Genomic DNA, 26,269 nt, shown 5'->3' with positions numbered 1-26,269 from the left:
GAGAGAAGAAGAAGAAGAAACAAAAAAACTGAAGGACTGAGGACCTTTGTGCATGTTGTTATTGCTTCAGATTTAGCAGAAAAAACCTGAAATCATCATGATTGAAAATTAGGGCATAGCTGGAAAGGGTCATAGTGGAAGATAAATTTCTGGTTCGATCTCCCGTTCACTTGCCTTCGAATTTCTGCTTGAATCCTCCAAAACAAGCCCCTAAATCTCTTCTTCCCACAATCATCAATATCGGATCACAATAAATCCCTAATCCACTAATATTTTCAGTACCAAAAACACAAAACTGCAAACAAAAAAGGAGAAGAAGAATTAAGAGAGAGAGAGAGAGAATCAATGATCGCGAATCAACGATCGCCTAATTGACAGAGGAACAAATAACGTACACCTGAAGACCACCAAACTCAGCCGTGGAGCTTGTCCAGACTTCTTTCTTGGCAATTCAACCAAGGAGACGGAGCAAGAGAAGGGAAATATGGTTTGTAGGGCTTCAACCAAGGCTTGGAACCTTGGACTCTCTTTTTCACAAGTTTATCCAATGTATTAGTAAAGTACGTGAGTCGGCTTGACTAGGTCTGATTTGTCTGAATCACCGCGTTTAGAGAATCCGAGTCAAGTCAAAAAACCTGGTTTTTCAACTATGCCGCAAAGACAGCTTTTTACTGACTAAACCTTTTTTATATTGGTGACAAGCAAATAAAACATATTAAGAGAGAGAGAGAGAGAGAGAGAGAGAGAAACTCACTATCTAGACAGCCTGCACATCAATCAAATAACCTTCCACCCTCCCATACAGCGTAAGAAGCTTACCATTGGGTTGCCAATATATATGGACTGTCTAAATGACACCTCTATAGGTGTATTTAGAACTTGACACCTTTTGATTGGCTCTTGTCTTATTCCCAATAATTCTTTTAAGTCAGGGGGTAAAAGAGAACAACAACAACATAGCCTTATCCCAACTAAATGGGGTCGGCTACATGGATACTTGTTCTCCAATCAGCTCTATTCAAAGTCATATATAACACAAATCCTAAGCTCTGCATGTCTTTCCTCACCACTTCTCCTATGGTTAATTTAGACCTGCCCCCTAGCTCTTTTAGTTCCTTCAATCTGAATCAAATTACTCCCTTGTACTGGAGCATCCCAAGGCCTCCGTTGCATATGGCCATGCCACCTTAAACAAGTTTCTCGTAGCTTATCATGTATTGGAAAATGTGCAAGATAATGACATAATGATGAGTCACTTCCAAATTATTTTGAAACCATTCTTTTACCCGACTTAAAGAACTTTTGGGAATAAAAGAAGGAGCAATCAAAAGAAAGTTACAAGTTCTAAATACGACTTTGGTGCCCACCTCCCTCTTATATTGACCATGGGTGCAGCTTCTTGCTCGCTTTCTCCATGTGCATCATAATCTTAAATTTTTGTTTCACATTGTAATACTTACATTGAACAACCAGGGGTGCAGCTTCTTTCTCCATGTGCATCATAATCTGAAACTTTTGCTTCGCATTGTAGCACTTATATAGTTATATGGAACAACCACACAAAACTGTAATGGATTGATCCTTCTTAGTTGTTCTTGAGGCTTTCAGGTTTTTTGGAGGTTAGCCTGAACGCAATGTTTGAATCCATGTCTTGCATTGCTGAAGGGTCATTCGGTGCAGTGGTTGTTCAGGTTGTATCTCATAGTGGTGAGGGACTTGTATCTAACGTGGTGTACGCTTTACTTGGTGTATCAGCAATGTCAAGGGTAAATATATTGTCCTTAAATCAGTTATATACATTCGGGTACATATACAGGTCTGACACAGGTACGAGGTGTTTGACATGGCAACCTTAATATCCAGACATGTCTCCCTTCCCCCTCCCCCTTTCTTTTTTTTATGCAATCACCCTTGTTGCAGCAATATGTATGGTCCTCTTAATGTCTTCACCTATAATTAGGTTTACAATCACCCTTGTTGCAGCAATTAGTAGGGTTTCTCGTAATGTCTTCACATATAATTAGGTCTGTCTCTCTCAAGAAAAAATGAAGTATTCATGCATCTGAATTGTACTCGGACAATTCGTGCTTTTCAAACTGTTCCTTTAAAGGCTGAAGTTTTCACTGAGCTATTCAACATAACCACAAGATGTTGTTAAGATCATGTGCACCTTCTGCTGCATTTTTTATATTATGAATATTTGGTTTAGGTTTTTTCTTCACATGTCCTACTGTCTGAGATCTCTTTCCTTTTGGCAAGAACTGAAAGAAAATTAAGATAAGTTGACAATTAGGAGCAACAGGAAGAGCCATAAACCTAGGGACCTGACCTTTTCATGTGATGGGACCAAAGTTTCAAAATTGTTTTCTTCATAATCTGAGAAATAATTTGATTCAGCTCTGCTTGGAATGCTTTTGAGAAAAAACAACATCCCTACTTTTGTGATTTTTCTTTCAGATTTTCTGAAAATTTTGAATGCATATTCTTCCACCCTGGAGAAAATTATGCCAATTGTTTGATTACATTCAGTGATGTTCTTTTTTTCCTTATCTTCCACCTCCCTAATGGCATCCAAGTCTTCCCCCTCATCAGCCTGCTCTTCTTTCTGCCTATCCACATCCTAAATTTGGCCTGCCAATGCCCACAATTCAGAGTCACTGTCATTCTCTGCTTCTATCTTGATGGTCAAAGCTTCTGAGAACCCTGGCATAAGTTGTCTTCCCTCTGGTGCACCAAAGTGGGATAGAAAGAGGGTGGGGAGGGGTGGGGGAGAAGACATCTAGAGTGCCAAATAGATTGGGAGGTACCCCCCCCCCCCCCCTAAGTTTAACAGCAAGATCACAGATTTGCTTGCATACCCACTATAAAGGAAAGACTATGTGCTCATTCTAAATAGGTTATAATTTATGTCTAAGAAACCATTCTTGCTCCCTGCTGCTTAACAGGTTCACAAGTCTGCTACAATCTTACAACAACTAGCAGCATTATGCAATTTTAGTGAGAGAACAGCCTGGAAGGCAGTCCTTTGTTGGGAGTCCTTACATGGATGGCTACATTCAACGGTAACTCTCCCTCTCTCCCCCTCCCCTCCCCCTGGGTGTGTGTATGGATGTGGATGTGTTTGTGGTAGCCCATGTGCCCCTGTATTTATGGTTGTTCTGGCTTTAAAATTCAATGTTTCAATATTCTTATCAAGTTAAGGTGTTCCCTTTCGAGGCCTCATCAAAATATAGAACAGGACTCAACAAATCAGTATCAAAACTTCTTAGATCACTAAATAAATACTGTTGTGTCATTCCACCATCTAAGGCCATATCTTATGTTAAGCTGTTGGTCTTCATGTATTTTTACACAGCCTCAACCCACACTCTCTTTTACCAATCCGTTGCCCTTAGTGTTGATGCCAATTTGCGTCACATCAGTATATCACTTCTCACCGGCGGTTATTGGTATTTGTGAACATGAACTGATGAACAAACCATCTCAGTTTACTTTTTATATTATTGTCACCTGTTGTTCATACTTGTAACTTCCCATGATCATATCATCTCAGCTAATTTTGTCCATTATAGTCTTACTACTTACGATCTCAACATCATCATCCCAGCTGCACTATGTATATTTTTTGTTTACCTATTTGCCGATCTGCTGCTCTAAAATTTTGCAGTGTCTTAGAACCATCTTATAAATTTTTGTCCTTTGCTTTTATGGGTGTGTCACTCACCTAGAAAGTCATTGAACTTTATCCAACCGGCCGTAAGTCTGTGCAACATCCTTTCCAATTTCTCGTTCCTCATGAATTATAATAACAAAATTTTCACTTTAGAGCATCTCTTGGTTACCAGTCTAACTAGAATTTCATTGTGTATATTGTGTTACTCAACTTATCTAAAGCCTTTAAACTCTAAAGCCTGCCTTTGTACTTGTTGCCAACAAAACCCATTCATTGTCTTGCCTTCTAAAGATCTAGGCCAAATGTTAGCACAATGAGATGATGTTAACCACTTTATTGGTAGCTTCATATTTGGATAATCAAAAATGGGAGGGGAAAGAGTTCTTTTTCTTTCTTGTGGGGGGGGGGGTGAATAAAGAATCCATTACCAAAAGGAGAAAGAGATACAAGTGGCCCTTAAATAGGGGAAAAGGAAAAACATTACAGGAGTACAATACAAACCAAAGTAGGACCCAACCGTCAAGGAGAGGAGACAGGGCTGCATAAGGAAATGGGCAAATCCCAGGACACAAGTCACACAACAATATGCCTATTCCTTGGGGAGTCAACACAATGAGAGGAGACCAATGAAACCTTGCGTTTGACCTCGAAAGCTATGGACTTCCAAATTAGCATGAAAGATCTATAGTAAGGGGACTATCTTCTGAGATTCTGTTCCATCCCACTATGGTTGATGGCGGCTCTGTAGGCAAGCTTACCGACAGTGTCACATATCAACTTACCTGCAAAGTCATATCCACCCATATCCATTCTCAAGCTAAAGGGAGAATCCTTCTTCTCTTTGGCCAGCATTTGCCTAAGATCCCTTCCCAAACTGAAGAGGAGAAGGAACAAGCAAAAAACAAGTGGTCCACACCTTCCACAGCGTTCCAACAGAGACAACAAGAAGGGGAGACAGGAATCTGACGATGAATGTGAAAGGACTGCATTGGAATGCAGTAGGAGAGGGCCCGCCAAACAGTGAAGCTATGGCAGGAGATGTGGCTCTTGAACCAAACTAACTTGTGACAGAGGGTCACAAGCATTATGAGATCCTAAGCTGATTTGGAACAGAAAAGGCCCAAAGAAGAGGCTAACCAAACAATAATATCACCCCTACCATGAGGCCTTTTGGGAATGGAAGGCAAGGCATTCCAGACGGCGAATAACAAGAGGAGAGGAAGAAGTGGGAAGACCCCAATCATCATGCCAAATGATATCTGCCACTAATGACTGCTTACTAATGCCCGAATTGTAGATGGCTCTTACACCAAGTAAGTGAAGGAGGACACCCATGGGGTGCCAGTTGTCAAGCCATAGGGAGGTGGAGGAACCATCATCAATTTTGTAGGACGTGGCCCCAAGTGCAATCGCCAGACCCAGGAAGCATCAGAAATAAAAGGAGCAGTCCAAATAGAATCATTACGAATCAGACCCAAGCAGACCCAGTTTTTTTTTTGGATAGGTGGGCCCCAAGGAAAATTGAACTCAAGCAGACCCAGTTGACCCAAATACTTTTCTTCTTAACTGCAAGCTTCCAAATTAGCTTGAGAATACCAACAGAATTAACCTCTTTGATCCTTCTCAAGCCTAGACCCCCCCCCTCCTCATCCTTGGGAAGGCAGACTGTAGCTCAACTGATTGGGTAGAGAAAATGGAGGATTCAGCTCCTTTCCAAAGGAAGGCACACATAAGGGTCTCTGACGCCTTGATGGTTGACTAAGGTAATCCATAAATACCAGACCAGTAAATATAGGACTGAAGGACTGATCGGATCAATTCCAAACGACCCGCATGAGAAATAAGCTTACCCTTCCAAAGCTGAAGTCTCTTATGCATCAAATCTAAAATAGGAGTGCAATGATGATCTTTTAATCTTGCTGGAATTAAAGGCAAACCCAGGTACTTGACCTGTAATTGGCCTAATTGAGAACCCTGTCGCTGCGATGAAACAAGCCTTATCTACAGTCTACCTCAAAGGCCTTTGCCACGAACAAGTGAGATTTCAAGTGATTGATCCGAAGCCCAGATAACCCCTCAAATAGGTGCAAACAGGGCATAATGGCCTCAATCGAAACAATATTTGCCTTAGCGAAGATCATAAGGTCATCAACGAAAGCTAGACGGATAGCTTAAGGGCCTTGCACTTAGGGATGGGTAATAAGATGTTGATCCGTACTAGATTGGATACTTCTGGATTGGATTTCAAGGGCTAAGCAGAAGATGAATGGGGAGAGGGGATAGCCCTGGCAAATACCCATTATAAAGGCGAAGTATCCGGTGGGGCAACCATTGACAAAAACCGAGAAGTACGGAGAAGAAATGTAGTGATAGATCTGATAGTTGTTTAACAGTATCAATGTGAGTCACAAGATCTACAATATTAGTATCCATAGAGTTCAACATCTGTCCCAAGATACGGGCATCAGTAACTTCCCAAGTAGTAGCATCCATGCTATCAGGTTTCTACCCAGTCAAGTGAAGTTTCTCACCCCTACTTGTGAGAACCAGGGACACAATCTTGTGCCATTGCTGAAAATTCTGACTGCCTTCCAAATAAACAACAAAGAGGAATGCCATCAAAGAGGAAGTCAGAAAATTTGGTGACGAGGATACCATCTCAGTCACTATCTTTGTATCCTTCGATGTGTCACCCATGAATGCCATCAAAGAGGAACACCAAGAAAATACCAAATAAACAGCAACAGCCCTCAAACAATCACCAGAAATATATGCAGCAAGTCAACCAAAGCATAAACAACAAACAAAACAACAACAAACTCAGCCTTATCCCAACTTAATGGGGTCGGCTACATGGATCCAAACAAAACTAAAAAAAAATAAAAAAATATGGAAAACATAGATTTAACCCAAAAAAAAAAAAAAGATGGGAAAAGAGAAATGAAAAAGGAAAAGGATAGTAAGAGGAGGAAAGAGGCATAGTCTACCCGTCAGGAAAATCTCAGCTAAATGGGGTCTGCGACATGGGTCCTTGACCTCCAGTAGGCTCTGTCCGAGGTCATACTTGTAACAAGCCCTACCCTATACATGTCCTTCTACACCACTTCTCCTATGGTCATTTTAGGTTTGCCCCTAGCTCTTTTAGCTAGTAGGCAATGTATAGCAGATCATACATAAATTCACAAAAGAACCACTAGAAAATGTATAGCAGATCAACCGAACATTACACAGCCCAGAAAAATCAATGACATTGACTCAAACATATATGAGTAAACCAGCAGCATAACAGTCCCATCAAAATTGATCTAAAGAATCGATATCAATGCCGAGATCAATCCAGCAGCATATCAATCCAAAAAAAAAATCGATTCACAAAATCGATATCAAGGTAAAGACTCCAAAACAGTCCAAAAATCGATCCAATCAAACCATAAACCAATGCAAAAGACATCGAACTTGAGATTGAGTATTGATCGATGTCTTCAAATCATCATGGCAGCCTTCAAAACTGTCACACCCCGGCCCAATTAATAAGGGCCAAGTGTGACTAGATGTCTCTGACATCCAACCAATCCCAAAGATCGCAAGTGCAGTACTCCATTTACAAACATAACTCACAAATGCAGTAATCAGACTCAGCGGAAACAATTTAAATAATAGAGGTAACATCAGTAATAAGAGAAGTCTAAGTGATATTTCATTTATATAAAGGATTTAACTTGTGTTACAGCTATATAGTTTTCAAAAGTATCACAAGGTATAACTGAACAAGAACTATATTATAACTATACAAAAGTGTTATAAACACAAAAGAGTGGGGCGATAGCCTGGACTGTCAGACCAAGATTAAGAGAATGCGCAATCATCACATGTGCATGAAGCATCGTACACTTCATACACCAGCGCCGCAAATCCACCACCAGAAGTAACCAAGTCATCTGAAAAATAAGGATATCCACAGGGGTGAGCTTCACTGAGCCCAGTAAGGAAAAACATGCAAACACATACAGATAGTCCATGATGAATGACCTAAAATAAACATGCTCCTAACATAGATACTAGGTCTCATGAGGTATAAGTACTACTGTAATAGAATGCTAGCCTCGGTCCCGGAAACACATAACCAAACGTCGGTCACCCGAGCGAAACCATTCTACTATGGTGGAAACCCGCCAGTTCCAGAATGAACACATCGGACCCCAGCAGACCCCCAATGACTAACCCTACTGTTTGTTCGCACACTTGTAATGTTCTTCGGTAATGGGATAGTGAATGGCATTCTGGAATTATCCCTTCAGACCTACTACGGGTTATCTAACACCTCTCCCCTGTTGGTAACGGACGTAGTACTGGGCTATGTCAACCCTACCTATATGCAGTCTAACATGATGGCATATGTATCAGTAAGAGTAGTAATAAGCTGACCATTAACATCATCATAAATCATACAGTTCCAAGTATAGTATCAAGTGCAATGCAGTATGCAAATGCATCCTAATTCACATGCATCTAATGCAAAGAAGTAAAAGCTAATAAACTATATGATCTGAGTTGTATTGATGATGCATGGCATGGCATACTTAATAAAATTACAATTAAGTCCACAAACACTCCAAATTAAGTTCAAATTTCCCTTACCTGAGATAGTTGGTAATCTAGCTGATGCAGATCCAAGTTCACGCAGGAAGAAGAAGAGCAGCCTTTGAGCAGCCTTTGATTTGCGTTGGAGCCCTTTTACTTTTTAGTTCTTCTTATTAGGGTTAAAACAGTCGTTTTATATTTATTTTCTTAAGTTCTCCCTCCACGATTTTAGAGGGATAGGTGTTATTTATTTTATTTGTTAAGCTTATTCTCCTATTTAGAGTATAAATCTATTATGTTTTGTGTCTTGTGATTAGGATTCAGATTAGGAATTCCCACTCCTAATCTGACTAGGATTTGCTTTTAGATTGATTATTTGTAAGGCCTTTTGGCCCCCCCTTTTATTATAAATAGATATTTCGTGGGAGGCTCCTCGACAACTTTCAACATCAAAAAATTCTCTATTTTCAGATCTGGAATTGCTGCTTCGAGCTGCTGCCTCTGCTCCTTCTGCGAGCTTACATCCTTGTGGACTCAAGGTGGTGAAGGGTGGGGAAACCTGCGACTCCTTGCACTGTGAAGGTCAGGAGGTCTCTTCGAATCATCAAGCTGCTGCTGTTTCTGCAATCTCAGGCCTGCAACCAGTAAGTGACATCTGATTTACTATTTTCCTTTGCTGAACCCTAACCTACAACTATTTTCCTGCAAAACCCTAGTTCTCCCTTAAACCCTAAAACTCCTAAACTCTGCCCAGCCCTAACCAGCCAACCATATCATCACAAACTTCAACCGAACCCTTTTCCCTACCTCTGTGACACTCGGCCAGAAGCCCTTGACCTGTCTCCCCCTAGAAACCCTAGATCCCTTCATTCCCTTCATCCCTAAAACCCAAAACCCTAACCCTAATAATTCTGAAACCTTATTTCCTATTCAAACCTAATTAACACCTATCCTAATAGACTCCTGAAAACCTGCATACCAATACCTAATAAAAGCCTAACTCAATCTCCAATTCCTAACCCTAATTTTGCCCTAATCACCCTAATCTGCCCCATTCGGCCAACCCTGTTACACAACCTGGTCCTTAGTGAGACTTGTTCCACCTAGGCTACATCAAATTGGTATCAGGGCTATGGAAGGACAAGGCAACCCTGTTGTTGATCCACCACGGCCACCCCCACCTGATCCAATGGCTGCAATTCTCGACATGCTCCATAAGATCAGTGATCGGTTACAGACTGTTGAGCAAAGGCCAGCTGTGCCTATTGTAAACAACCCTCTATATGTAGAGGAGGATCGATTACAAGTACATTCTGAAGTTCATGGAACTCTGGGAAGGGATGAACATCACAGAGATCATCCTAGACGTCACAGGGACCACAGAGATCAGTCTAGACATGAACGAGGTTACAAGGATCGACGTAGGTATAACAGAGATGACTACAGAGAAGACAGGGACAGAACTACTGAAGCACCTCGAAGACCCAACTTTGAGGAATACTTGAGATCCTACTTCACTGGAGATGAAGGCCATAACAGGAGATTTGATACACAGAAGGTCAAGCTCGAACTAAAACTCGAACTGAAAGAGTATGATGGGCATGGTGATCCATAGAAATTCTATGACTGGCTTGCAGCCCTAGATGACTATTTTGATTGGTATGACTTGCCTGAAGACCGAATGAAGAGATTGGCATGTACTAAATTAATTGGCTCTGCTCGAGAATGGTGGCATAAGATAGAGAGGGACATGGAACGTGAAGGCAAAGCACCTACCAACTCGGAGGATATGAAGTATGATCTGAAAGAGAAGTACTTACCAAGACATTATACAGCTCAGATGCAAGATCAATTCAACTCCCTTCGTCAAGGGAACATGACTGTATCCGAGTACATGCAAAAGTTCGATTCTCTCTCATCTCGTACTGACACCATAGAAAGTGCTACTCAGATGTTATCTCGATTTCGGTTGGGATTGAGATCTGATATCATTAGAGCTATTGGCGTTGTGGATGTTCTGGACATCAAGGACTGCTTTGAGAAGGCATTGAAGGTTGAAGACCTATTGAGCACCACTAGAAGATTTGGCTCCACTGCTGTCGACACCAGAAAATCTTTTCCAACATCCAAACCAACTAATGGTTACAATAGAGGTAATAACACCACTGCTGGTTCTACACGAACAGCCCCCTACACTAGCAGCTCTTCACGTGTGGACAAGGGCAAAGCCCCAATGACCACTAGTGAGTCAAATACTTGTTATCGCTGCAATGAAAAGGGACATTATGCTAAGGACTGCCCACAAAGACAGAGACAAATCAATGTAGCTGACAAGGAAGAAGACAGCCCTGACGAATTCGATGAACAGGGTATTTATGCATTACTCCCTGAAGATGATGATGATGGGGCTGCCTATTTTGACGACTTGGGTGATGAACTTGACGATACCCGAGGTGTACACGTAGTAGCACATATATTGAGTGCTGAATCTAAAGGTGAAGATTGGCGACGTAGTTGCATCTTCTATACCCGCTTGCGAGCAGGTGAGCGCACTGCCCAGATAATTGTTGATAGTGGTAGCTACGTTAATGTTGTGTCTGAAGATCTTGTGAAAAAGGCGAAACTGAAATTTGAGAAACACCCGATGCCCTACAGAGTCTCCTTATTGAATGGGAATAAGCTTGATGTGAACAAGCGATGCTATATTCCCTTACAAGCCCAAAAATATTCAGAGGAAATTTGGTGTGATATCATTCCGAGGAGAATGACTGATGTTCTACTAGGAAGACCATGGCTGTACGACAATGATGTTGCTCTCCTCGGAAAAAAAAACCTCTGTGTGTTTCAACATAAAGGAGAAGAGATCAAGTGGTACCCACTTAATTTGCTTGCAGAAGTGCGAAAACGCCGTGTCATGCGCACAAATCAAAAGGGGACAGAATCTGGAAACAAGGTGCTAGCTGTCCCGCAAAGGGAATTTGAACAAACCAGCCATGATACAGGTCTGGTTCTTGCCTTGGTGACCCAAGAGGTTGCTACCCCATCCGAACAGAAGTTTACACACCCATCAAGGAATTATTGCAGGATTTTTCAGATGTAGTACCAGAAGAACTGCCCAACGAGTTGCCACCACTCAGAGACATTCAACATGCCATCGATTTGGTACCTGGTGCTATGTTACCAAACCTGCCCGCCTACAAGATGAGTCCCTTTGAGCATGAAGAGCTTAATAAACAAGTTGGAGAGCTTCTCAAGAAGGGGTTTATTGAAGAAAGCATAAGCCCTTGTGCTGTTCCAGCCTTGTTGACACCAAAGAAGGATGGTTCGTGGCGCATGTGTGTGGACAGCCGAGCTATCAACCAGATCACCATCAAGTATAGGTTCCCAATTCCTAGGCTTGATGACATGCTAGACATGCTGTCCGGTTCTAAGATCTTCTCCAAGATTGACCTCCGCAGTGGATACCATCAGATTTGCATATGGCCTGGAGATGAATGGAAGACAACCTTCAAGACCAAAGATGGATTATTCGAGTGGAAGGTCATGCCCTTTGGCCTGACGAATGCACATAGCACCTTCATGAGAGTCATGACCCAGGTACTTCGTCCCTTCATCAGTAAATTTCTTGTTGTTTATTTTGATGATATTTTGGTGTACAGTAAAGACCCAGATGAGCACATAGACCACCTGAAACAAGTTCTCAGGGTACTCCGGCAAGAAAAGTTGTTTATCAATTTAAAGAAATGTTCCTTCATGCTGCCCAAGGTTGTTTTCCTTGGTTTTATAATTTCTTCAAAGGGTGTTGAAGCTGATCCGGAAAAGGTCCGAAGCATTGTTGAATGGCCTACTTCGAAGTCATTTACTGAAGTGCGAAGCTTCCACGGTTTGGCTTCTTTTTACAGGCGATTCATTCGCAATTTCAGTGCCATCATGGCACCCATAACCGAATGCACCAAACAGAACAAGGGTCCGTTCGCATAGACAGCAGCCGCTCAAAAGGCCTTCCAAGTGATTAAGAAGAAGATGACTGAAGCTCCGGTGCTACGCCTGCCCAACTTTAACCATATTTTCGAAGTTGCTACTGATGCTTCCCATGTTGGTCTAGGCCGAGTTCTTATACAGAATGGGCACCCTATTGCATTCTACAGTGAGAAACTCAATGATGCCAAGACTCGGTACTCTACTTATGATATAGAGCTTTATGCTGTTGTTCAGGTCTTGCGGAATTGGAGACACTACCTTATTGGCAAAGAGTTCGTCCTGTACACTGATCATGAGGCACTCAAGCACCTCCGCTCACAGAAGTCCATTAGCACCAAGCATGCTAAATGGGTTGCATATTTACAGGATTTCAACTTTGCCCTCAAATACAAGTCAGGAAAGGAAAATACAGTGGCTGATGCACTGAGTAGAAAAGTCCTGACCTTGAAAACTTTCTCAGCCTATGCAATTAGCATCGAGCAGATCAGAGACGAGTATGCTAGTGACAAGGACTTTCAAGTCCTATATGCTTATTTGAAGCAGGGTGGACAGTACCCTAAGTACTCATTACATGATGGTTACTTGTTCTTAGGAACCCGGCTGTGCATTCCCGATTAACCCTTACGGCACCACATTATCCGGGAGTTACATGGAGGAGGTTTAGGATGATACTTTGGGAAAGATAAAACCATCTTACAGGTGACTGATCGGTACTATTGGCCTCACTTAGCCAAGGATGTAGAGCATGTAATCAAGCAGTGCCGAGTCTGCCAGCTAGCTAAAGGTACCAAGAAAAACACGGGCCTCTATTCGCCATTGTCGATCCCTCACCAGCCATAGGTTGATCTCAGTATGGATTTCGTACTTGGTCGTCCCCCTACTAAAGAAAGATTTGACTCCATCATGGTGGTGGTTGACAGATTCACCAAGATGGCTCACTTCATTCCTTGTCGAAGAACACTTGATGCTTCCCACATTGCCAAACTATTCTTCAAGGAGATTGTTCGCATTCATGGGTTACCCAGTACCATCGTATCCAATCGTGATGTGAAGTTTATGAGTTATTTCTGGAAGACTCTATGGCTGAAGACAAACACCAAGCTTTTGTTCTCATCGCATTCCATCCCCAGATGACGGACGACGAGAGGTAGTCAACAGGAGCCTTGGTAATTTGCTTTGCGGTGTTTGGTCCTAGATTATGAGAAGACGTGGCCCTCGATCCTTGACATTCTGAGTTTGCATCTGATAGCTCCCTGAACAGGACCACCGATCGTACCCCTTTCGAGATTCTCCTTGGGATACAACCCCGCCGGCCGATTGATCTCATTCCCTTACCCCCTCAAGCTCGGGTAAGGGTTGAAGCCGATGAATTCATCCGCCATATCACCGAAGTACATGCAGATGTTCGCCGCAAAATTGCACTCAGTTATGATCACTACAAGTCAACTGTCGACAAGCATCGCTGGTTCGTTGAGTTCAAGCCCGGAGACATGGTCATGGTACGGGTAAATCCAGCGAGACACCAACCAGGTGTCAACAGTAAGCTCCATCCCAAGAAGATGGGTCCATACAAGGTGCTGAAATGTATTGGACCTAATACTTATGTTCTAGAGTTGCCTGATGATATGGGCATAAGCAATGTTTTCAACGTGGCTGACCTATACTTGTACACGGGGCATCATTCAGATGATGGCGATTCAGAGCACATGTTGCGGCTACCCCAACTGAAGCCACCTCCGGAAGATGTGATTGAAGAAGTTCTGGATAATATGCACAAGACGACTCGTCAAGGCGCCGGTTACCGCTCCTTCCTTGTCAAGTGGAAAGGTCGCCCACGCCAGGACAGCACTTGGATACATGCTGATGATTTCAAGAGGCTCGATCCAGAGTTATATGATCGCTACATGGCATTCACCCATTCATCGGAGATGAATGTTTCTAAGCTGGGGAGAGCTGATGCAGATCCAAGTTCACGCAGGAAGAAGAAGAGCAGCCTCTGATTTGCCTTGGAGCCCTTTTACTTTTTAGTTCTTCTTATTAGGGTTAAAACAGTCTTTTTATATTTATTTTCTTAAGTTCTCCCTCCACGATTTTAGAGGGATAGGTGTTATTTATTTTATTTGTTAAGCTTATACTCCTATTTAGAGTATAAGCCTATTATGTTTTATGTCTTGTGATTAGGATTCAGATTAGGAATTCCCACTCCTAATCTGACTAGGATTTGCTTTTAGATTGATTATTTGTAAGGCCCTTTGGCCCCCTCCTTTTATTATAAAGAGATATTTCGTGGAAGGCTCCCCGACAACTTTCAACATAAAAAAATTCTCTATTTTCAGATCTGGAATTGCTGCTTCGAGCTGCTGCCTCTGCTCCTTCTGCGAACTTACATCCTTGTGGACTCAAGGTGGTGAAGGGTGGGGAAACCTGCGACTCCTTGTACTGTGAAGGTCGTCTCTTCGAATCATTAAGCTGCTGCTGTTTCTGCAATCTCAGGCCTGCAACCAGTAAGTGACATCTGATTTACTATTTTCCTGCAAAACCCTAGTTCTCCCTTAAACCCTAAAACTCCTAAACTCTGCCCAGCCCTAACCAGCCAACCATATTATCACAAACTTCAACCGAACCCTTTTCCCTACCTCTGTGACACTCGGCCTGAAGCCCTTGACCTGTCTCCCCCTAGAAACCCTAGATCCCTTCATTCCCTTCATCCTTAAAACCCAAAACCCTAACCCTAATAATTCTGAAACCTTATTTCCTATTCAAACCTAATTAACACCTATCCTAATAGACTCCTGAAAACCTGCATACCAATACCTAATAAAACCCTAACTCAATCTCCAATTCCTAACCCTAATTTTGCCCTAATCACCCTAATCTGCCCCATTCGGCCAACCCTGTTACACAACCTGGTCCTAAGTGAGACTTGTTCCACGTAGACTAGATCACTAGCCAATTAGAAACCCCAAAGTACAAGTAGTCCTCACAAAAAATGGAGTAAAATAGCCTTAATTAGACGTTAAAACATCACATATCAGTTAGGGTAGTGATCTAGGTCAAACCCTACAGAGTTAGTCCAATCAACACATCAAAATGAGCAGCTGGATGCAGACTGCCAGAGGGCCGGATGATCGCCCCTAGGCCTGCAACTCCATCCGGCTGCCAAGTCAGAATTGGGGCTTTTGTTCTAAATGCATGGATTCTCACATGCAAGGACCCAATTTCAGGTTTTTGGGTAATTCCAATATGGGTAAGTGGTTTTGTGTATATCAAACTCAAAAACACACATTAATTTGGGGATTAATCAAGAATTGATTAAATTCCTAAGCTTGGGGCTGATTAGGGTTGATATCCATTAAGAATTGAGAAGAGGGAAGGGGGATTGGAACAATTCAGATTTGAAAGTAGGTACCAACCTGATGATTGTGTAGAGATGTTGGCAGTTCTCAATCTTATAAGCTTGTGGATGTATTTATAGTACTTCCCATCAATTGGACACCAAAACCCTAGCTTTAGGTCTTCTTCTCCCTTCTTCTCTTCCTCTTTTTCTTCTTCTTTCTTTCTTTTCTCTAGACTGAAACGGTTTTGGTCTCTTTAGATGGTAGGATAATAAAATTAGAGATAAGTTTTGTTTATATACTAAGCCTTAACTAAGGCTTGTTTGCTTAGTTAAGTAAAAATAGTTTTTTTTTTTTTAAATTAATTCTCTAACCTGATTTTATAGAACTAAATGTATTATTACATATCTCTAAGTCATCTACTAGATGTCATATGACATAATTAAGGAGGGCCAATTAGGGTAGGTCATGGGGAATTGAACTCCACACTGGGGATATGGGTCCCTCTAGTGGAATGACCATTCTGCCCCTATAATTCATTTTAAGTAAATATACAGTATATATACTAACAAGATGGGATCCTTACTTAGCATTCGGCCCAAGACAGAGAGAGGCTCCGCAGGCCATCAATCCAGCATGCCAAGCTTATGTGTTGTCTTCCGCTAGATACCTCAGACTCATTTAAGGCCAAGGTAGTTGGCTATTCGAAATGCCTTTATAGACGAGTCATGAGATTGGTCTGAATTTCTTAATCGAGACAGCCCACAACTTAGAGGCTAGCATGGGCAATATTGAACCAGAACCTGAAATCACACAGGTTCCAAAAGTTCAAATTTATAGCGGGTTTCACAAAAACCCTTCAAAACTGGGGTAAGATACTCCCTGCGGCAGAGAAGAATCCTAGAATCTTCAAAACTTGATTGAATCTATCCCACCTTCTTCTGTCGATTGTAGAAACAATAAAGCAACCGAGAGAAAGGAATGGAAGCGTGTCCTTCTTGATCAGATTTACTCTGATACCATGTTAGTAACAGAGAAACAGAAGAAGAAGAAGAGAAAGAAGAGAGCAAGAGAATGGCTGAACTCTCGTTAATTAGAGAGTCCAGAAAATATCTCATATATAGGGATTCTATACAAGGGCATAAAAGGAAACCAGAAAATAAAAAGAGGGAAGAGGGGGATCCCTTCTCAGTATTAGCGCCAGGGAATCTGACGCTAATCCTGAGAAGGGAGAATACCCTATCTACCCTTCTAACACATTTGATTCTTGAAATTTGCCTTAGGAAGCTCAAGAGGAGTGAAGATCCAAAGAGACTATGCTCTCTTCCTCTGTTATGGGGGTATTGTGGATGTCAGATTGGAACCTCATCTGAATGTCTAAGAGCTTGATTCTGCAATCAGAAACCAAGGAAGAGATGTTCCCTAAAGAGGAGTTCCAACTTTTAAGGGCACTTTTAAAATTTTGAAACTTTCTAGCAAAGGCTATAAGGGGGGTTAAATGGAAAAAATTTGGCTTATTTCAGGCAGCTTTAACAATGGAGAGGAAATCTGGGTGAGCAGACCACATGTCGAAATATGTGAAGGGTTTAGGACCGAAGGATATATAGGGCTGGATAAGAATGGTGATGGGATTATTGTCGAAGATGCCAGGAGAGTCAAAGGTAGCATGAGATGAGGAGAAGAATGATACTCAAGCTTCATTTACTGGGACCTTTGTCATGCTTGCAAGCAATCCTGGAGTCGCCACAACTTCTATTATGCAAGTGAATTTATGGCCAGACCATTTCAAATCATCCATACCAATATCATCAAGACAGTTATTGAATGCATCAATTGAGGATTGAGGAAGCATCAAAACTGTCACCCCCTGCTTGTCATGCCCAAACCATAGAACTAAATCTCGGTTGAAACTTGCAGTTTCGATATTTTCCGAGATGAAACCTAAGATCAATACTGGATCGTACCAGGTTTCGACCACATTTCGTATATGTCGGTGGTTTCGACTAGTTTCGACCAAAACTAGTTGAACCAGACACTGAAAATCCCCCATCCCCATCGAAACATGTCTTATTTCAACTAAGAGTACCTGGTTTCGCAAGTTTCGACTCCTAGAGTGGGGATTTCGCCAAGAACAATAATTTTTTGCCCAACTATTTGTTTCAGCTCCACCCAGTTTTAGTCTCAGTGAGCCATGCTGTAGGTTGGGATACCTTCGATTTATTGATGATGGGGCTTATAGGTGGGTACTAATGGACTTTCAGAACAATAGGGCCCAAAGCATGTCATGGGATACATTTGTGTTTCATTCCGAGGAACGGCACTGATTTATTCAGCCATATACAGCTCATGGAATGGACTCACCAAGAAACTCACGTGGAATTGAGTGCTAAGTGTTGTGTGCTTGTTTTTCCATTCTAATGTATGTTTTGCTTGTTTTAATAGCTTATTTATATTTCCAGTAGCTAAAGTATATGTAGACTTGATGCTTAAATTAGGGGATTAGTACAACAGCATTCAGTGTGACCTGGCAAACTTGGGTCAAAACCATAAGTATCATTTTGGGTGGCTTTTTTGTGAAACTAATTCATGGAATAGGTGTAAAAGGTTAAAAATAGGCCACACAAAACAAAACCTGGTAAAAAAACATTTTTTGGGTCTCGAAACCTAGGTTTCGAGATGGCAAAAAAAAATACAAGGTTTTCACCTAATTTCGGTCAAAACTTGTGAAATCTCGGTTCAAAGGTTGAAATCAGCCTCAAAAGCAAGATTTAGTACCAAACGACATTAAAGCCACCAACTTGCCGCTAAGGAAGGAGGCCAACCTACAGAGCAATTTGGCGGAGATTTCCCCAAAGAGTTACTCTCTCAAAGGAACTATTAGAGGGATATATAGCGATGAAAAGAAAACTTCTATTGCCAAGGAGATCGGCAACTTTAAGATGGAGTTGGGAAGAAGAGAACAACACTGACATCAAAATTTTAGAGGGGTCCCAGAGAAACCAAAGACAACCATTGGCATTCGGGAGTGAGAATAATTGGAACAAAGGCACCCAGCGGGGGCTAAAAGAGAGGCAATGTGGGAAGCATTAACCTCTTTGATTTTGGTTTCAATAAGGCAACAAAAGACTGCATGCTAAGCTTTGATACAAGAACGCACTTCAGCATGCTTGGACGAGGTATTAAGACCTCAGGTATTCTAGAAGATCCCCTTGTTCATCAAACAGGGGGAGGGTGTTGCAAGAGCCTCATTGGGTTGGGTCACGAGGGGCTTGACAGAACAAGGCTGGATTGCTTTTTGAAGCTGGCAGTATTCGAGGAGAGGTAGGAAGTGGTCGGAAATAGGGGGAGAGGTTGAGGATGAAGAGCAATCATATGTGAAGGGGTTTGAATGGAGGAAGGACGGGGCCCATTACGCAGGTACAAAAGAGGTAGAGGGCCCCTGCACAGGCACAGATAGGGGGAAAGAAGCACCACGGTCGAGTGAGGGAGAGAGTTAGAGAGGTGGTTAAGAGGCTTAGGCGAAGTTAGATCTAGACCCACAGGCGCAATAAGGTTGGTGGTAAGGAACCAAGGGTAAAAGCATCTTTGAGTAGTGCATAAGAATAATTACAGTTGAAGGAAAACTCTCAACCTCCGGCACTGATGAGTTCTCTCCTCCGGCTCCGGCCAAACCTGCTGTTTTGATCCCCTTTCCTTCCTCTGTCATGTCGTCTTCTTCTTCCTTGCCATCCCCCCTCCACCTGCTATTCCCCCACCTCCGCAGCCTGCTTCATGGAGTTCTCTTGTTGCTCCTGTGGTTGGTTCTCCTCCTGATGGTCTCCCTCTCCATTTCGTCGCTCCTGCCTCTGTTGGCTCTTCCAAGGTTGCTCTCTGCTCTCTTAAACTTCTCGCCTCCGAAGCAAAGCTCTGGGAGAACTGTCTAGTTGGTCACTTCCTTGGTTCCAGACCTCCGTTTCACACTATTAAGTTGTCCCTTTCCAAGCAATGGAGGCCGCAGGGTTCCCTGGACTCCTTCTTGGATAACGGCTTCTTCATCTTCAAATTTTCTACTGACTCTGATAAGACTCGTGCCCTTGAGGGTAGGCCTTGGTTTGTTGGCAAGAAACCTATCTTCTTATGCCAGTGGCATCGTCACCTCCAACTCCGTCAAGTAGATCCTACCATTATCCCCCTCTGGGTTACTCTGCCGGGACTTCCCCTGTGTTACTGGTGCAATGATGGCCTTAGTTTGGTTGGCTCTATCTTAGGCACTCCTCTCTTCTCCGATGTGAGAACTCAGCGCAAAGACAGACTAGCCTATGCACGGATTTGTGTAGAGGTTTCGGCTACTGACTCCCTTCCTTCTTTTATCACGGTTAAGGAGGGTGAGGGTTTCTCCTTTGAACAAGAGCTACATTACGAATGGAAGCCTCCGCATTGCGAGGTCTACAAGACTTTTGGCCATGGCTCTCATCTCTGCACCCCCTTGGCCCAGACCTCTGTTTCAGCTCTTGCTGATGTTGAAGGCGAGCCGTCTGGCCCTCCTCCCTCTGCTGTAGTTGGAGGGCCTTTGAACCAGACTCTCCCTACCGTCGTCAATGCGGTGCCAAGAACTCAATCGGGTGCAAGGACTTTTCACTTGTCTTTCTGGGGAAGAACTAGAAACAGGATCCATCATCGGAATCTTTGTCGCCGAAAAGAAGACGTCCCGTTGCTTCAATCAAGCCAGCAGGCTTTCTCCACTGACTTGAACAGATTCAGTGTGCTTATCGCTGACAATGACGCAGAGGATTCTGTCCCTGACTCGTGCCCCGAAAAGCTCTCCTTTGATATTATCTCCAGAAGCAGATCGAGGATGTCGCAAGATCCTCCTCAGGAACCTTCCTTTCCTGGCTCTCCTGGCGCATCTGCCTCTGCAGCTGCTCTGATGTCGTCAACCTTGCCGTTTAGCTCTGCTACCGTGACTGGCCCCATGGCTTCGCTTTGTTCTCAAGGTACCCCTGAGGCAGCTCTGCCTTTAGATTTATGCTTTATGAAGTTTGCTTTATGCCTTCCCTCTATGGGTCCCTCCTCTTTTGGTTCTTGTGACCCCCACGTGGTCCCCCCTGGTCAACTTCTCTCTTCGGGCTTGAACCCTTCTGCTCTTAGGCTAAGCCATTTTTCTTTAATTGACCCATCTATTGCTCTCTCAGGTTCGTGAGTCTCAAACCAACCCACACCTCCCAACCCACTTGACCTTCGTCTTCTCCACCCGACAACTCCAATCTCCTCTCTCCTCTTCCCCGAAACTCTCTTTTGCCTTTAAACAATCATGCCTCGCCCCTCAACTACTCCTATCGCAGGCGTCACCGCAGTGAAACCCGATCAAGGTCTGTGTTGTCCAGGCTCTGTGAGCCATTGCTGCCCCTTCCCTCCCTTTCCAAATGATCCAAGGATTCATTTGGAACACCAGGGGCTTGAATTCCCCTTCCAAGAAGCTGCTGTTCGCTCCAAGCTGCGCCAATCTCGGGCCAACTTCTGTTGTCTCTTAGAAACTCATATCAAAGAGCCCAACCTTGCCAAAATTTTGCTTTCTCTTGCTCCTGGATGGTATTTCCTCTCTAATTACACCCATCATCCAAATGGCAGAATCTGGATTCTTTGGGACCCTTCAAAATTTTATTTATCTCTCCTGTCTTCTTCCTCCCAATTTGTCCACCTTTCCTTCTCTGACTGCCTGGGCCACTTCTCTTTCTTCTTCACTGTGGTCTATGCCCACAATAGTCATTCTTTGAGAATCCCCCTGTGGACTGATCTTCTTTCCATTACTAGACAGCTTGGGTCTCACCCTTGGGGCTTGGGTGGAGATTTCAATGTGATAAGATTCAGTCATGAAAAGCTGGTAGGTGACCATTTGGATTTGGAAGCAATTAGCTCTTTTAATGAGTGTATTGAGGATATAGGTGTGAATGACCTTAGATGGACTGGGTTCCCTCTAACTTGGTGCAACAAAAGAGCTGGTTCAAATCGGATCTCTTGTAAACTTGACAGGGTTATGGTTAATGAGGAATGGCTTTCAGCCTTCCCTTCTTCTCATGCTACTTTTGACAACCCGGACATTTCAGACCACTCCCCCCATCTCTCTAGCTATACAGCCCTTCCCTTCCTTTGGCCCCAAACCCTTCAAATACTTCGACATGTGGTCCTCTCATTCCTCTTTTTTACCCACAGTTCTTTAAGCTTGGGAAAAACCTGTCACTGCTTTCTCTTCCCCCCTCATTGCTTTCTCCAGAAAGCTCAAAAATGTCAAGGCTGCCCTCAAGGATTGGAATTCCACTACTTTTGGCAACATATCTCAGCAGGTTTTGGACTGCAAGGACAGACTTGGCTCTATTCAGCTTCGGTTGCAATCCTATCATTGCAATAGTGCTTTAGCAAATGAAGAAAAAGCTACTTCTCTTGGGCTCTCTTCCTTACTAGCTCAAGAAGAGAGCTTTCTGAACCAGAAATCTAGAATCAAGTGGTTAGAGCTGGGTGATTCAAATTCTGCCTATTTTCACAGATCTCTGAAGGCCAAAGTCAATGCAAACTCCATTGTTCAGCTTACAACCCAGGATGGCTCTATTGTCTCCACAGTTAAAGATATCAAAGACTGGGCTGTTCAGCATTTCAAGGGAATCTTCAGCAGCTCTCAGTTGATCTCTCCTTCCATCCCGAATGGCCTGCTCAACAAATTTATTCCCTCGGCTCTCCTTGACTCTTTGAGCTCCATTCCAAATGAAGATGAGATTGTGGCTGCAATCCACTCTCTAAAGGTGTCGGGAGCTCCTAGCCCGGATGGATTCAGTATGGGTTTCTTTTTAGCTGCCTCGGACATCATCAAACTGGACCTTATTGCTGCCATTGTCAGCTTCTTCTACAACCCTTATTAGGTCAAAGGTATCAATCACACTTTTCTTTGCCTCATCCCCAAAAAGGATGGCGCGTCTGCAATGAATGATTTCAGGTCCGTTGCTCTCTGCAATCTCCTGTACAAATTCATTGCCAAGATCCTTACTAGGCGGCTCAAAAGTGTTGTGGATCTTCTTGTCAACGACAACCAATTGGCTTTCATCCCTGGAAGACACATCTCGGACAACATTCTTTTTTGTCATGACATGTCAGAGGGTTTGAGAGGAAAAATCATTCCCCTGCTGTCCTCCTGAAGATTGACATCCACAAGGCCTTTGATTCTTTAAGGTGGGACTTCATTAGTCAGGTGATGATCAAGATGGGATTCCCCTTTATCTTTGTCAACTGGGTTTAGGCTTGCATCTCTTCCCCAAAGTTTTCTGTGCTAGTTAATGGCAGCCCAACAGGTTACTTTGAAGCCTCTGTGGGAATTAGGCAAGGCTGCCCTTTCTCCCCTTACTTATTCACTTTGGCTTTGGAAGCTCTCTCCAAGGAAATCCAAATTTGCATAGACCAACAGCTTATTGCGCCTATGCCTAAGTGTAAAGCTCTCAACTTATCTCACTTGGCCTTTGCGGATGACCTGATGATCTTCTCAAAGGCTTCCATTGCCTCTCTGGATTCTATTATGCTTTGCTTGCAGCACTTTCACGAGCTATCGGGCCTTCGCATCAACCCTTTAAAGTCTCTCTTGTTCTTTGCGGGGGTTTTTGAGCTGGACAAGGCTCCTTTTCTAGAGAAATCTGGATTCCAAGAAGGTCATCTGCCTGTTTAAGTATTTGGGTCTCCCTTTGATCCCTGCCAGGCTTTCAGCCCACCACTGCATCCTAAGGCTTGATCTCATTCGGAAAAGGCTTCAGTTATGGAAAGGCAAGCTTCTCTCTTATGCTGGCAGGTTGGTTCTTATCAGATCAGTCTTGGAATCTTCTTATATCTACTGGTTTGGCATCTATGGGCTGCCTCAAGCTATTATAAAGTCCTTGGAATCTCTATTGGCTTCTTTTCTTTGGAAGGGTAATGATACTTCCAGATTCCTTCATCCTCTTCCCTGGGCTGTTGTGTGTCTGCCGAAGAAAGAAGGTGGCTTAGGCATTAGAAGAATCAAAGATGTGAACTCGGTTGGTATCTTCAAGCTAATCTGGAAGATTGCTTCAAAGCGCAAGAGCATTTGGGTAGACTGGATCTACTCGGAGCCCCTTCGGCATGATTCCATTTGGACGGCTTCCCCGCCGGCTGATTCTTCTTGGGTTTGGCGTAAAATCTTAGGCTTCCATCACTTGGTCATCCATGTCATCAAATCTCAGATTGGGGGTGGGCTCTCTTCCTATCTTTGGCTGGATCATTGGCACCCAAAGGGGATCCTCCTCCCCCTGATTACCCCTCGGATCATTTATGCTTCGGGTCTCCACAGGCTCTCTTTGGTGGCTGATATTCTAGATCAGTCCAGCTGGGCTCCCCTTCCTACTTCCTCTCCGGACCTTGCCCTCATCTGGAATGACCTCTCCTCCATCCTCAGAAGGCCTTTGGGCAGCCAGAACTGTGTAAACTGGTTGGTCAACAATCCATCTCACTTCTCCTCAAAATCTGCCTGAGACCTCATTCGGCTTAAGGGTCCTCTAGCCCCTTGGAGAAAGCTTCTTTGGTTCAAGCATCACATCCCTAGGCACTGTTTCACAGTTTGGAGGATCTTCAACAACTGTCTTCCAACTCAAGCCAGTTGGATTTTAGTTTAAGGATGTAGGTAAGAGAAGAGGAGGAAGATGGTGGAGAGGAAGAGAAGAAGAAGAGAGCAAGAGAATGGAAGAGTAATATTTCAGTTGTAATGGTTGTGTGTGTGAGAGAGATCTCCACACATCTATATTACTTCAAAGTCATAAATTAAAGTATTACAACTCACTCCCTAGGGAGGTAAAAGGTAAAAAAGAAGAAAATACAGAATTACATAATAAGGTAACTAGTAACAAGACTAGTACCAGAACTACCCTTACTACAACTCTATACACATCTAACACTCCCCCTCAAGCTGGAGAATATATATCATGCATTCCCAGCTTGCTTAGGAGAGTACTAAACTGAGGAGAGGCAAGAGCCTTGGTGAAGATGTCTGCAACATGATCACTAGTCTTCACAAAAGGAGTACAAATACAGCCAGAGTCTATCTTCTCCTTAATGAAGTGTCTATCAACCTCAATGTGCTTAGTTCGGTCATGTTGGACAGGATTGTGAGCAATACTGATGGCAGCCTTGTTGTCACAGTATAGCCTCATAGGCCCTTCAGTGCCAAATCCCAATTCTTGAACTAGTCTCTTCAACCAAATGAGCTCACACACTCCATGAGCCATAGCTCTAAATTCTGCCTCTGCACTAGATCTGGCCACAACATGTTGCTTTTTGCTTCTCCATGTAACTAAGTTACCTCCTACAAAGGTACAATAACCCGAGGTAGATCTCCTGTCTGTAATGGATCCAGCCCAATCGGCATCAGTAAAACCTTCCATTCTTAAGTGACTGTGTTTTACATACAACAGTCCTTTCCCTGGAGAAGACTTCAAATATTTGAGAATGCGATACACTGCATCCAAGTGGCCACTCTTGGGGGCATGCATGAATTGGCTCACAACTCCCACTGCGTAAGAGATATTTGGGCGTGTCATAGAAAGATAGATAAGTTTCCCCACAAGCCTTTGGTATTTTCCCGCATCAACAAGGGAAGGACCACAATCTTCACCTAGTTTGTGATTCTATTCAATAGGAGAATTTGTCGGTTTGCATCCTAACATCCCTGTCTTTGTCAACAAATCAAGAACAAATTTCCGCTGACATATGTTGATTCCTCTCTTGGTCCTTGATACCTCAATGCCTAAGAAGTACTTCAAGGGACCTAGATCTTTGATTTCAAACTGTTGAGCCAAGTAGATTTTCAGTCTTTTAATCTCAACCAGATCATCTCCAATGACTACAATATCATCAACATACACTATGAGGGTTGTAATGGTACCATCTCCTCGCTTGGTAAAGAGAGTGTGATCAGCTTGACTCTGGGAATACCCATCCTTTAGAATAGCCAGTCGGAAGCGCTCAAACCATGCCTTTGGTGACTGTTTGAGACCATATAGAGCCTTTTTTAAGAGACACATTTTCCCTTCAGTTGAAGGCATTTTGAAGCCTGGTGGAGTTTGCATGTACACTTCCTCTTCCAAGTCCCCATGAAGGAAGGCATTCTTCACATCTAACCGATAAAGTGGCCAATCTTTATTGGCAGCCAAGGATAATAGGACTCTTATAGAGTTGTGCTTAGCCACAAGAGCAAATGTCTCCTGATAGTCAATCCCGTAAACTTGACTGTACCCCTTGGCTACTAACCTTGCTTTGTATCTCTCAACTATCCCATCTGACTTATACTTGATTGTATAGACCCATCTGCATCTAACTGGGACACGTCCCCTTGGAAGGTCCACCAATTGCCAAGTACCATTCTTTTCAAGGGCCATCATCTCCTCGGACATGGCTTGTCTCCACTTTTGGTCAGACATAGCATCAACAACATTCCTGGGAATAGAAGCAGTAGAGAGAGCAGTAACAAAGGCAAGACCTGTAGGAGAAAGAGCATCATCGGAAGCAAACTGGGCTATAGGATTAGTACAGGCTCTTTTCCCTTTTCTATCAGCAATGGGAAGGTCTAAGTCAGATGGAAGGGAAGGAATATCACTTGATTGAGGAGGCTCAGGATGTGGATCTGGATCCAAAGAGGACTCTTGGTAGGTCTTCTTTCTTTCATTATGCAAGCCTT

At 43.2% G+C, this 26,269-nt stretch overlaps 1 protein-coding gene across 7 annotated transcripts in view; it reads left to right on the top strand.

Annotated features, from left to right (window-relative positions):
• The window catches only part of LOC122671474 (importin-13), a 144,508-nt gene that overhangs the window by 106,619 nt on the left and 11,620 nt on the right, over nucleotides 1–26,269 (top strand). For 3 of the 7 annotated variants that reach the window (XM_043868706.1, XM_043868705.1, XM_043868704.1), the window contains exons 22-23: nucleotides 1,609–1,766; nucleotides 2,946–3,062. In XM_043868706.1, the coding sequence (XP_043724641.1) occupies nucleotides 1,609–1,766; nucleotides 2,946–3,062 (275 nt within the window). Of the gene's footprint in view, nucleotides 1–1,589; nucleotides 1,767–2,945; nucleotides 3,063–26,269 lie in introns of those variants that run through there. The other 4 variants (XR_006334351.1, XR_006334350.1, XR_006334352.1 and 1 more) reach the window with 3 other exon arrangements.

The sequence above is a fragment of the Telopea speciosissima genome, chromosome 8 (assembly GCF_018873765.1).
Source record: "Telopea speciosissima isolate NSW1024214 ecotype Mountain lineage chromosome 8, Tspe_v1, whole genome shotgun sequence".
Lineage (NCBI taxonomy): Eukaryota > Viridiplantae > Streptophyta > Magnoliopsida > Proteales > Proteaceae > Telopea > Telopea speciosissima.
This window is presented reverse-complemented; position numbering and strand designations above follow the sequence as displayed.